Source organism: Pollicipes pollicipes, unplaced genomic scaffold (assembly GCF_011947565.3).
Source record: "Pollicipes pollicipes isolate AB1234 unplaced genomic scaffold, Ppol_2.1 Scaffold_7261;HRSCAF=8764_pilon_pilon_pilon, whole genome shotgun sequence".
NCBI lineage: Eukaryota > Metazoa > Arthropoda > Thecostraca > Pollicipedomorpha > Pollicipedidae > Pollicipes > Pollicipes pollicipes.
Window position 1 is genome coordinate 30,258,341 of NW_023597054.1, and position 12,199 is coordinate 30,270,539.

At 52.1% G+C, this 12,199-nt stretch overlaps 1 protein-coding gene across 1 annotated transcript in view; it reads right to left on the reverse strand.

Annotated features, from left to right (window-relative positions):
* Nucleotides 1–1,099: 1,099 nt before the first annotated feature.
* LOC119111287 (uncharacterized protein CG3556-like) overlaps nucleotides 1,100–12,199 on the reverse strand; it is a 24,340-nt gene continuing 13,240 nt past the window's right edge. The window contains exon 3 of the mRNA XM_037235104.1: nucleotides 1,100–1,104. Within this exon, the coding sequence (XP_037090999.1) occupies nucleotides 1,100–1,104 (5 nt within the window). The remainder of the gene's footprint in view (nucleotides 1,105–12,199) is intronic.

Consider the following 12,199-nt stretch of genomic DNA (forward strand, 5'->3'; position numbering starts at 1 on the left):
TGTGCGTGCCTGAGCCCTCAATCGAGCGGGCGGCGGCGGCCGCGTGCCAGCCCCGCTCCCCATCCGACCCAATCGGTCGTGGCGTCCGTGACGGGCGCGCAGGACCGCCGCACCAAGTCGCTCCACTCGGCCATTAGGCTCGGCAAGAGTTGTCATGGTACGGCCGCCGTCCGTCAGGCGACCGGGGGATTAGCCGCCGATTTGGCTCGGCCCGGCTCCCGCCCCTGCGCCGCCGCCGCTCGACCGACTCCATTAGAGAGCGCCGCCGCCGGCACGCGACACATCCGGGATTAGCGGGGCAGGTAGCCTCCTGTTGACGTGCTTGTTGGCCTCGCTGTCACTGAGTGGCAAATGGCTGCGGCGTCCGGCAGACGTTCGCCGCTGATCGGCTCAGGTCGTCAGCGGTCGGTGGCTGCCGCGCAATGAGTGGTATGCGCACTGGCACGTCATCGCCATCCGGGAGTGTGCGGGGGTCCTGGGGGGGGGGGGGGGGGGGGGGGGGGGGGGGAGCACGGCCACTCCACGCCAGTTACAGACCTCGACCTTTTCCAGTATTTGGAAGAGTGCCAGTGAGAAGCTAAAAGGCACTTTGAATATATTTGCCTTTTTAAGCAAGCTAGGCTAAGCCGCCTGGTTCATATAACCCGGTCGGGAAGTTGTATCCAGCCCCGTAAATAATTGCTACCTCCCTCTCAAATTCAGAGGCGTACCCTTCAATTGAGCCCGGTGGTCCCTTCGATCACATTCCACGTGCCTCTTTATTAGATCGATCGGCTTCCAGTGATCGTGGGAACGCTGACGGCGGCCCGTTCCCAGTGTTGCGTGTCACCGAGACGGACGTACCCTCGGGCAGGAGGCGGTCAGCGCACGTGGCGGGCCAATGCCACCCTCGTATCACGCGGGCACTTTCCACGAGGCACGCGTTAACACACCTCACGCCACACAGCGGCACGGGGGAAACTGAGTGTAGAGAGAACTTACCGTGCAGTATCTCCGGTTTTGATCGTATATGCAAACCGTTGTCCGTTCTCTACGCATAGTAGATGAGTGTCATCCATTCTTTCCCACACCCGTCCCAAGCAGCCCTGAGCATCGGCGCCTATGCTGCCGGCACAGGACAACGTCAAACTAGAGCAGCAACCACAGCATCGACGCATATTATCATTAAATCTTAGGTGCGAAGAGCTGTGGGGAGACGTGGATGGTCGAGCATGTCCAATCGGCGAGGATCATCAGCGCGAGCGTGCTGCGAGCCGGCCGTGCTGGATGACGCTGTTATTGTCCGTGCCTTTGACCCCTCTCTCCCAACTCGACACCCCACCGATCTGCGGCTGGCCATCGCGTTAGCGGCCAATGGACATCGCTCTTAGTAATGGGTCATCAGCATGTTGACATAGAGGTCCGAGTGTTTGTTAATGGTTTTGCCAACACCCAGGATATATGTCAGCCGCAGCAAATGACTCTGCAAATATTTGACCAGAAGTTAGCTCGTGCACAGCCGTACGATCAGAAACGAGATATGCCTGTCGACCCAGCGGACCTCATCCCTGCCGCCTCTCCAGCCTGGGCCGAGGCTGAGGGGAGACGATCAGCCGCGCGCCCGTCAGACGCCGTTCAGCCTGAGGTCCATCCGCGTTGTGTTCGGACCATGCGCAGCGCTCCCGTAAACTATGAGCGTCACCGTCCAGCATGCGGTAAACCACTTAGGGCCACTGTTTGTTCTGGCATGGGTGCTGTTTTGCTTGCAGTTTTGCACAGTTGGCAAAAGACTAGCTCCCGAGCCAACAGTGCGGTCGCTGTGCGGGCGGTTGCCGCGTCGGGCCAACAGCGCGGCCGCTGGCTGTGCGGGCGGTTGCCGTGTCGGGCCAACAGTGTAGTCGCTGGCTGTGCGGGGCGGTTTGCCGTGTCGGGCCAACAGTGCGGTCGCTGGCTGTGCGGGCGGTCGCCGCGTCGGGCCAACAGTGTAGTCGCTGGCTGTGCGGGCGGTTTGCCGTGTCGGGCCAACAGTGCGGTCGCTGGTTGCGCGGGTGGTCGCCGTGGCGTGCCGCTGCTGTCAGGCTGCTCGGCGTCACATCGCCGCATATCGACTTTTGGGTTAAAGGGCCACCGTCACCTCTCCATTAGTAATTTAACTGTATGTGCTCATAACCAATTCAGCGTGCCTGATTTGGAGCACAAAGCTGCTGTTTCGAAATTATCCCTTTTGATTGATTTCATGACTAACAATTAAGCTATTTAGTTCAATTTTGCACCTAAGTCATTTTTCTTGCAAAAGGTCCTCGTTCGACTGCTTAGAAACCACCAAAAAAAAAAAATGCCCGGTTCGACCAGATCCACAACGGGTCTTCTCACCTGCGGTCACGCGTCAGTTGCGTCGACTTTGTGACCAAGTCGTTTGAATCGGGATTTTTTTTAGCTCTTCCGACGCTTTTGGCACATGGGATCCACTGGCTTTTCATCTCCGTCAAGCACTTCTTCTTTGGGAAAAGGTCACAGCAGGCATGTAATCGTACCTGTTCCGTCTTGCACGGGATCGGCGGGCTCAGGCCCCGACCTGGGTCGAACGTCACGGAAGCGTTTGTGGCCACGCACAACGAACAGAACAGAGCGGACCTGCCAGATGAAGAGACAGCAGTTTTTGGAAACTGGTATAGATATAACGACTCTAGAGTGCGGCCCATCCCTATGCGCCTGTGCCACACCAACAGCCGCGAATTGAACGTGCTTTTCTTCGGGCTGGCCAGGCGTTGATCGGCTGGCGGAAGCTGGCCAGAACACCACAGCTCGAGGGGTTTGAGAAGGTCATCTCAACAGTGGTCCCGCCTGTTGAATAACGCGTAGGCCATCGTGGAAGTGGAAGACGTGCTTACGAATGATCGTTAACGTCTCCGCAAATGATCATAATGTCAATGGACGTCTGCTTATGTAAGCGTAATAGCCTATGAATTCGTCACAAGAATAAATTATCATAGCTGTTTTTTACATTGCAGGGAATGTTTTGCATTTTAGAACATTGAGGCAAGCATCAGACATGATGAAACAAGCTCACTTATAATGATTTGTATACTTTTTAAGTGTAGGACTGCTCTAGACAGTACAATTTTTTGTTTAGTAAATATCTCCGCAATGCGTCATGGTTTAATTATATCCTCACACCCCGAACAACGTTGATTGAGAGCCAATCGACGGCCGATATATCTGGAAATGGCGCTCACAAGCGCTAGATATGAAACGCCTCAACAATTATGTTTCTCTTGGCTTCAAACGTCGCATGGCTTATGGAATGACGGGATTCGAATGACGTCACTATAACGTCATGAATGTCAAGATGACCCTGAAATACCCTCCCGATATACGTTTCCTCCCATTTTCGCGGATGTGTAGCTGAGAGACTAGAGGAGCTTAGGTTTTGGATTGTAAAGAGTAGAATAATGAAGAACACTGATGGGTCTTCAAAATGGCTTTTTCACTTCAAAACCACATTTAAATCTGGGGCAACTACTTTTAACTGTGTGGGAGTTCATGACACCGTATGTTCGATTGCACGCTTTGCAAACATCCTATTCTAAACGGGGCGTGCGACGTAGCGCCTGCGCATCAGAAAGACCCCCCCTCCCCCCCCCCCCCCACTCGTCACCAGTGACAAAGTCTGGCCGCAACTCACGCGGCGGCCGAGTCACTGAGGCGATACAAAGTTATTGGATAGCAGCATTGCTGTGGACACAAATGATATATTTTCCGCCTTTCCTCACAATACCGCTGAGCTTTAGGTCTGCGAATCTACGGCCCCAAAACTTCACAAGGTTAGCTACGGGTAAGCTTGTGAAGTGTGGGGATGCACCTACATTCTCTACTAACAGTCAAGTTTCACGCATGAATAGGTTAACAGTTACAGTGGGCATATCGGTTAAAATACACGTCTAACCACAATAAAACGGATTGCGATGGGCGTTGCTACCACGTGACCAGTCCTTTGCCAGAAATACGGCAGAGTGCTGAATACAGTCAAAAGAAAATGAGTGGTCGGCGGCGTCAGCTGTAAATAATGTTCATAAGTCGTCGTGTTTGAGAACGTCTCCTGCGGCGGTTTCCAGATTAGAGAGGGGCTGGGCTGTCGGTCCGCACGGTGCGGGGCCCGGGGCAGAAGGGAGGGGAGGGAGGGAGGGGGGGGGGGGGGGGGGGGGGCAGCTGAGCCGCCGTCCGGCCGTCTCGTACGGCCCACCTGCGGCCCGAGATCGGCATGCGTCGCGCGGCCGGCCCCATTTCCATCGGCGATTGCCGGCCAGTCGACCGGAAGGCGGGTCGCGAATCCTCCTCTGATTGCTCTTATCCCAACAGGCTTTCATAAGAGCTAATAACGCGGAAAATAGCGGCGAACAAGCCCAAAGCCAGCAGGCCAACAAAATCACCTAACTACGTGAGCAGCACAGACGTCAGCAGCAAGAGGCTTGTTGTGGCCGCGCGCGCCGCCTCTCACGCCTCGAGTCAAGACGAGGCTGTCCAGCAGGTTAATATTGCGGGCGGGCCGGCTACGAAATATGTGCGAATGCTTCGAGCCCGGTGTTGCCTTCATAGAACACACCTCGTTGTGGGTGTAGACCTTGAAACAACTTTTAATGCACTAGTGTGCAACTTTAATAGGCTGCTCGTGTGTGCTGTAGTACTGCAACGGCATGCATACTATTGATCCAGGCGTTGTTTTTTAAATTATTAGCTAACTTTTTACAGGTTCCATCCGATTCTTTTAAATGGATGGATTCCTGGGATCAGAGCTTATGCTAAGCAATGTTTGTTGTGTGAGCACTAATCTGTACTATCTGATCATGCAATTTCAGGCCAACGGAAGAACCTAGTGGCGGAAGCTTCTGGTGTCGCAATGCGCGCCGTGCCGTGTGCCGGCAAGGTCCCTCCTGCCCTCTGACGTCTTCTGGCATTTGGCGCGGCCACTGTCAAGGGCAGCAGGCCATATCTGTTAAGGACAAACAGCGAGGGGCTGAAGCAACTCGAACCTATCCAGCCACGGATGGGTGGGTCGGATGGGCGCTGTAACCAGCTGAGCTATCGGGAAGGACTTGTCAATGCCTGAAGCTGTTATAGGGCTTTCCTGCCTTGAAATTGATGCTTTCGAGGCCTGAGATGGGCTCTCTACGCTTACTTGGATGACAAGCAACAAACGAATTTTTTCCACAATTCCGCCAGCGGCCCCATTTTGGCCACCTGACATGTGGGGGGGGGGGGGAAGATAGGTTTTGGCGTTTTCCTGTCACATGGGGGACAGTTTCGCCTCGCGGGTACTACGCCACTGGCTTTCTGAGTCTGCCATGGGACCCACCCCAGAACAGAGATGGGCGCTTCTCAGGCTCAAAAAGTGAGATAGACCTTAAGTTCCCCGTTCCGTTCCGACCCTGAAGCTCCCTTTTCTCAACTTTTTCTGGGTCCCTACATGACTTGAGGCGTGCGGCTTCTGAGTTTCTGATAAACCCTTTCTAGACTTGAAATGGGCCTCTCTGAAACCTACGACTGGCCATTTCCCGACCCTGAGATGGGCCTTTTTGATCTTACAGATGAGCTCTTTCCAGACCAGAAATGGGCCTGCACCATGCCTGGAAGTGATATGAGGTTTCCCCGTCTTGAAAATGGACCATTCCCAGCCTAACATGGGCCCTTGGAGGACCGGAACCAGACATGGGCCTTTCCTTTCCGGACCAGACATGGGCCTTCTTCGTTTGCTTTAGTGACGCGGCAACAATACCACATGCCCGTGGGTTTCTGCTGGACCATCTGAAATTATGAGGGGGAAGTCAAAAAGATACTTTTGCCACCGCCTCAAAAGATGAGGGGCAGTTTGCCCCCGCTGCTCCCCCCACCGCTCGGATACGCCGACACTGCTCAGGCATGTCGTGTAATCGCGCAAGTCTTGAGCATCCACGAGGACATTCATTGCGCACTTTTGCATCGAAGACGTGCCTGTCTAGCTTTCTGTTCCCTGCGTAGCAAATCTTTTCAGGAAGGCTGCACGGCAATCCACGCGGCCGCCGTGGACGGCGGCCAGCAAACCGACGATTCCGCCAATGGGGAGGGGGGTATGGAGAATGTTGGGTAAGTAGGAGTGCTGCTCTCCACCATCATACAGAGAGTGCTCGGCGAGCACTCTCTGTGAGCACTGCTCGCGTACATCTAACTTCCTCATTTTGGAAACACTTCCCCGATGCAAGTTCAAAGATATAGAGGAGGACCGAAATGGGGTAAGAAAATCAATTTTCTGAACGTCATCAAGACTTTCCCAAATAGTTCGTTCTTCAGGACACCGAGAACTGTTAGGGGCCAGTGGCCAAAGTCTTAGGAACATAAATCACAATTGAAAGATGCTCTGCATTCGATAGCTTCTCCATTTCCCCAGAAATATCTACCAGCTTATCTCCTCTCAATGTCCTTTGTGCAGAGTTTGCTCTTGCGCAACTTAACCATATTTCATAAACGTGAGACTGACACCGAAGCCAGGGTTCGAGTTTTGTACGCACCAAATGGAAGCCAAAATCAATGGGTTGTAAACCACGTAACACCAAGCCAAATTCAAGCCCATCAGTTCAGAATGGTAGGTCGAAACCGAAGTTCAAGCCAGTCCACAACATTATTTGCGAAAACCGAACCATTGTCGTTTCTGTTAAAACTGCACGGGATCGAATGTGTCTGTTAAAACTGTGCAGGATCGAACGTGTCTGTTAAAAACTGCACGGGGTCGAGCGTGTCCGCAAAAGCTATGCGAGAATCGCAAAATCTGTTTAGAATTTTTCAGAGCGGTTGAGGGCGAGGTGTTGGCATTACGGATGAAAGATGCTTTCGACTGCCGTCCTCGTTGCATGTTGATATGTATACAACGTTTCGGGTGTATTCCATAGCCGCAGTCAGGTTTTACTTGGTCCCGCAACATTGGTCCCGCTTGAGCCGCACTATGCGGGCCGCACTGTGGCGGAGCCGTCTGTATGTTAAGAGGGCGTCCCCCAACAGACCACATCGTGTGACGTCATCTATTCATAATGTGCATTTTTTCCAGGCGTGCGCACAAAGTCGAAGGTCTGCTTCTTTTCGAGGCAACCGCTACCACACGTGTTTCGCAGGAATATTGGGCGTGGGTGTCGCTTGCGCTCACGGTGAACAATATCGAAGAGACACCCTGCCCGCGCACGTCGGACGGTCGTTAGTTGTGGAAAGATTTTGTCATTTGGGTTGTGGCATCCACTACGGCATCGGCAGCGCGTCAACTCCAGCTCTGAGTGGACAAAGTCAACCAAATGAGCTCCACCAGCGGTTTTACAACTATCAACGACAAAGACAGTGTGCATGCACTTCTGCCACAAGAGGAAACATCGCAGCGACCCAGACTTGGACCTGCATGGCAGCACTATCCCGATGGCCGATAGCTTCAAATTTTTGGGTCTGGTTTTGGATCGCCGTCTTTCCTATACAGACCATTTCAAGAATCTCCGCACTAGGTGTTTTAAGTCCCTAGACACCCTTAAGGTGGTTTGTGTTGTATGGAGTAGACCGCAAAGCTTTGATCATGCTGTAATCGCTCAATGATCAGGTTCAAATTCGACTACGCATGCGCAGTCTAACGACTCGGCTCGCGAATCCAGCAGGAAGGTGCTGGACATTATTCATTATCAAGGGATAACGTATTGATACCAGCGCGTTCCGCACGTCACCTACGACAAGCCTGCTCGTAGACGACAACGAGTCACCACTGGACCTGGGGCGCCGCTAGTTAGCTATGCGGCGCGCTATCAGCATATACCAGTTTCACACGCAAACCAGCGCACGACACGATGTTCTCGGCAGATCTGGTAGGTTTCTTTTCTCAGGGAAGGGTAGGAAAGATGCAACACCTCTGAGTACGTGTAAGTGAATGGCTCGGCACCGCTGGAGTAGATGTACAACAAATGCAGCCTCGTGTTTTGTTTTTGTTTTTTATTTTTTTTTCATTGCAGAACCAATGGGCTAGCCTTACCTCCAACAAATGTGACACATCACTCACCAGAATCTGCAAGGGATTGACGCGAGCTGCTGAGCCTGGAAGATGGATCTCAAAAGTTCATGTGCACAACGTACAGACGGTCGACACTTCGCACACGAATGGATCCAGAACGAACCTGGGTGCCGGATGCGGCATTCGTGTCGTCGCGAGCCTCTGAACGGATTGCGTCAACCGACATCGGCGTCCGTTTTTTACTGCCGAAGTTCTCGCCATCCTGAGTTGTCTTTCTTGACTGCATTGTACAAGTTAACCTACCATCGTACACAGTGCTTACTGACTCGCTGAGCTCGGTTTTGGTTATCCAAACATATCGACGGCAGACACAGATCTAGCGCAGCTAACCGTAAGTAAACTCTCCAGCCTGCGGCGGAGGGGCCAGCTGGTAGAGCTGGTTTAATTCCCAGCCACGTCGGTCTGGCCGGAAACGGATCAGCTGACCAGGCTGTGAAGGCAACCACCCTGCTGCCCGCCCAACGGTGCCGTACGAGTCCTGCGAGCGACCTGTACGCGTCAATAAAACTCTACGTTACAACAGAATGGCAGACAAGGTGGGGTCAGAAGAGCAGCAAGGGCAAGCTCAAGTCCATTAAACCTAGGGGAGTATACTGGCCGTCCTCATTTCGTAAGTCAAGGAAAGAAGAAGCCATATTGACTCGCCTACGTATTGGCCATGGTTATAGCACGCACTCACCCCGACTGAGCAACGCAGCAGACGCCCCTTCGTGCGATAGGTGGGACGAGATTCTCTCTGTCAGGGATGCACTGGTAGAATGTGTACTTCTTGTTGCTGTCAGACGACACTTCTTTGGACGTAAATTTGCCCTGACTTCACTTGTGGGTGAATGTCCTAAGATAGACCTAAGTGATGCGGTACTGTTCTTGACCGCTATTGGAACTCACGCCTCAATAGCACTCTGAAATCGCCGTTTAATTAAGATGTGAGGAGAGCGCAAGACGGCCTCACTAGCCGACGCGCTCTATAACACCAATCATCATCATCTTTCGAAGCATCGAGACAGTGAGTCAAAATTGACTCTTCAGCTAGAAAAATGTCACTTTGGCTCACACTCACGTTCTGACACTTGGGGTTCTTGTAGCGCTTTGGAATCCCATCGCAACACGTACCACGCAGTATACACTGCTCTGCCGCAAAGATGACATATCATGCTAACATCTTTACAGAAATTTTCGTATGTGTGTTATGCTTTGAGATAATAGAATTCAACGCTGGAGCATGCCTTGCTGAAGCTGTCAGCCCTGCTACGGTGCGTGCACGCATGCATGGCTTTACGTAACGCTGGAGAAAACTCATGAATAATGTGTCTGTGTATCCGGCAAGCGTTTCCTGTTGTCTACTGAAGCCACAGTCAAAGAATAAGCGGCAACTCGTGCAGCAGACCGAGCTAGCGCACCCATCACTCACGCTAATAGATTTTGGGAACGATGCTCCGACGCCAGCATGGTCGTTTATCTCCCCGCCTCCGTCCGAAAAGCGTCCTTGTTGCGGTGACGACATGCAAAGCTCATCATCGTTTCAGGCACGTGCGGGTACAAGCGCAGCCGGTGCCATGTTCTGGCCGTCTGTCAGCGCAGGGGTGACGAATGCGCTCTTCCCCAAACACGCGATAACTCGGCTCGAGCCGGTGTTGTTTCGCATAACATGGCGGCCGGGAGCGGTCTGGGCTAGCGGGTGAGATGAGGCCTCAGCTCTCGTCTCTTTGGTTTGCTTACCGGTGCAAGCAATAAAAAAGAAACTTTTCCGGGGGCAGTACCACACTCAGAGGATGGGGAAGAGAATAGGTCGAGCTGGACCACCCTCGTTAGCTCGGAGGAGGCTCCCTCCGGGCCTGGTCTAGGGCCTCTATATGCATGATCGCATGGGGAGCCTGAGGGGGGCTTGACCTGCTCCCACGGCGCTGTCCTGATAGTGACAAAGCCCGGTGTGCCCCACTGAGAGCCTGAATCAAGCTGACTACACACCTGGCCCCGGCACCGGCCTGCCCGGAGCGGCTGTCAGTGACCCTGATCACCACGGACAGACTTTTGACGACGAAGAACGACCCCAGCTCCTGCAGCGTCCGCTAGCTCGAGTCACATGCGCATGAGTGTCACTTGACTAGGGTAGCAAGGAGGAGGCAAATCAGGGCTCCAAATTATTGCTGCAAAAGCGGCGTGGTGCGGGAGACGAATGCAGGGAGTTGTTTTTCAACCGAGAAGGATAATGGCACAGGGCAAGAAGCCAGCTTGACCAAACGAAGATAAAAACTATAGAGCCTAGATGTTGCGCAAGCCAAGGACACAAATCAAGAGCGGAAGTAGTGGATCAGGTTTTCAGCAACGCGCACCGCGTACGGGTCGCTACACACAGAAGTGCTTCCCCGTTATCTGCCTACCAATGCCATTTTGTTTGAGGTAGCCGCGGCAAGTGTCCTATCAGCTATGGCATCTGAGCATGCTGAGCTCCTAAAGGAATTTTTTTGTAGAGCTGGTAGCGTCACTTTCTAATCATCTTAGTCAGCCATTGAAAGAATATTGCATTCCATCGGTATGGAAGGAGCTGCTGTCGCCTCTGTCCTGGAGAAATATCACCGAAATCGCTGGGAGACCTTTAGCAAACTTCTGTAGAAAATTAATGTTCCGCCCCATCCTGGCGAACGTAAAATCAAGCATAGGCAAACGCTAATATGGAAACATTGGAGGTGTCTTACTTAACCTTACACTATCTAATTAGGTTATTGCATAGTTTTGCTGATAGAGTTAGAAAAATCAAACGAAACTTGCCTACAGTTATGTACCATTTTAAGAATGGATTCCATCTCGTGGACCAAGAAACGGTTTTCCAGAATATTCTTACAATTGGACTTCGCCCCGGGCATGCGAAATGACAGTGTTCATTCTTACAGGACCGACAGCAGCGAGTCAAAATGCCAGATGGAACCACGAGTCGGTGGAGAACATTAACATGCGGCACTCCACAAGGCCCTCTGGTTGACCCGGCTGCTTTCCTGGTGGTGGTTAACGACCCCGCTGCGGAAATTGAGAGCCGGCTCTATTGTGGTGCGTGGATGATCTTGCCATATACCAGGCGTGTCCAGCGAACCGAGTAGATCAGCACTGCCACCCGCAAGAACGCGCTGACAAAATACGCGAATGGGTGACAGCAAAGAACATGATTTCAAACGAGGCAAGTGCAATGCCATGTTTTTATAGCCAAGAAACCTTTTGTAAAACAAGACACCATGATTCGTGGGAAAGCCTACGAACTGCCACCAAGCCTAAGCTCTAAGATATGACAATAGCAATGGACATGTCATGGCAAGCACATGTGGATGGTATCGCAACCAAGGGATCGAGATCTCTCTACATGCTAAACACGATAATCAAGTCCCAACATTAAAACCAGTCCCATCCACCGCAGGAGAAGCTTGCTCAGGTTTAAGTCGCGCATATTCGACCATTGTTTGAACATTATGCACCGGTTGTTTTCATGCCAGACTCACTGCCACCGAGGCTCAACTTATTAAGACGGTGCACAAGGTCCCCTCGAATATATTGATATGCCATTTATGGCATTTTCATTGTGTTTTTTTTTATCAGGAAAGTTTCACACATTTGCAACGCTCAAGAATGGCAACCGTCGCCGACAGAAGGAAAAAAACCTCTGAGTCAGGGCCCTGAAAACAAATGGAAGCGTCTTTCAATGCACAAATATCTGCTTTCGAAGCAACGAGTAACGATCTCCGGCAGAAATACGTGGAGTGCACGCACACTGCAAACGTTTGCTGTGGTGCACGACTAAGAAAACAAGCAAACAAGCACTTTCATTAACATCTGCATTTTACCAGCTTGATAGCTTGCTATTTCGGAGGATCTTGTAAGCGCGAGAATATTTACAGCTTTGCTCTGCATATACCCATGCCGAATTATGGTCGAGGGATATGGTGCACAAGTGAAGTTTGAATTCATACCTGATCCCCTCGCTTTTTTCTTAATAAACCGTCTCTCATAATCCCCCCCCCCCTCTCTCTCTCTCTCTCTTCTCCTCTCTCTCTCTCATCGTCTCTCTCTCTCTCTCTCTCTCTCTCTCTCTATCCTCTCTCCTTCTTCTCTCTCTCCTCTCTTCTTCCTCTCTCTCTCTCTCTCTCTCCTCTCTCTCTGCGTCTC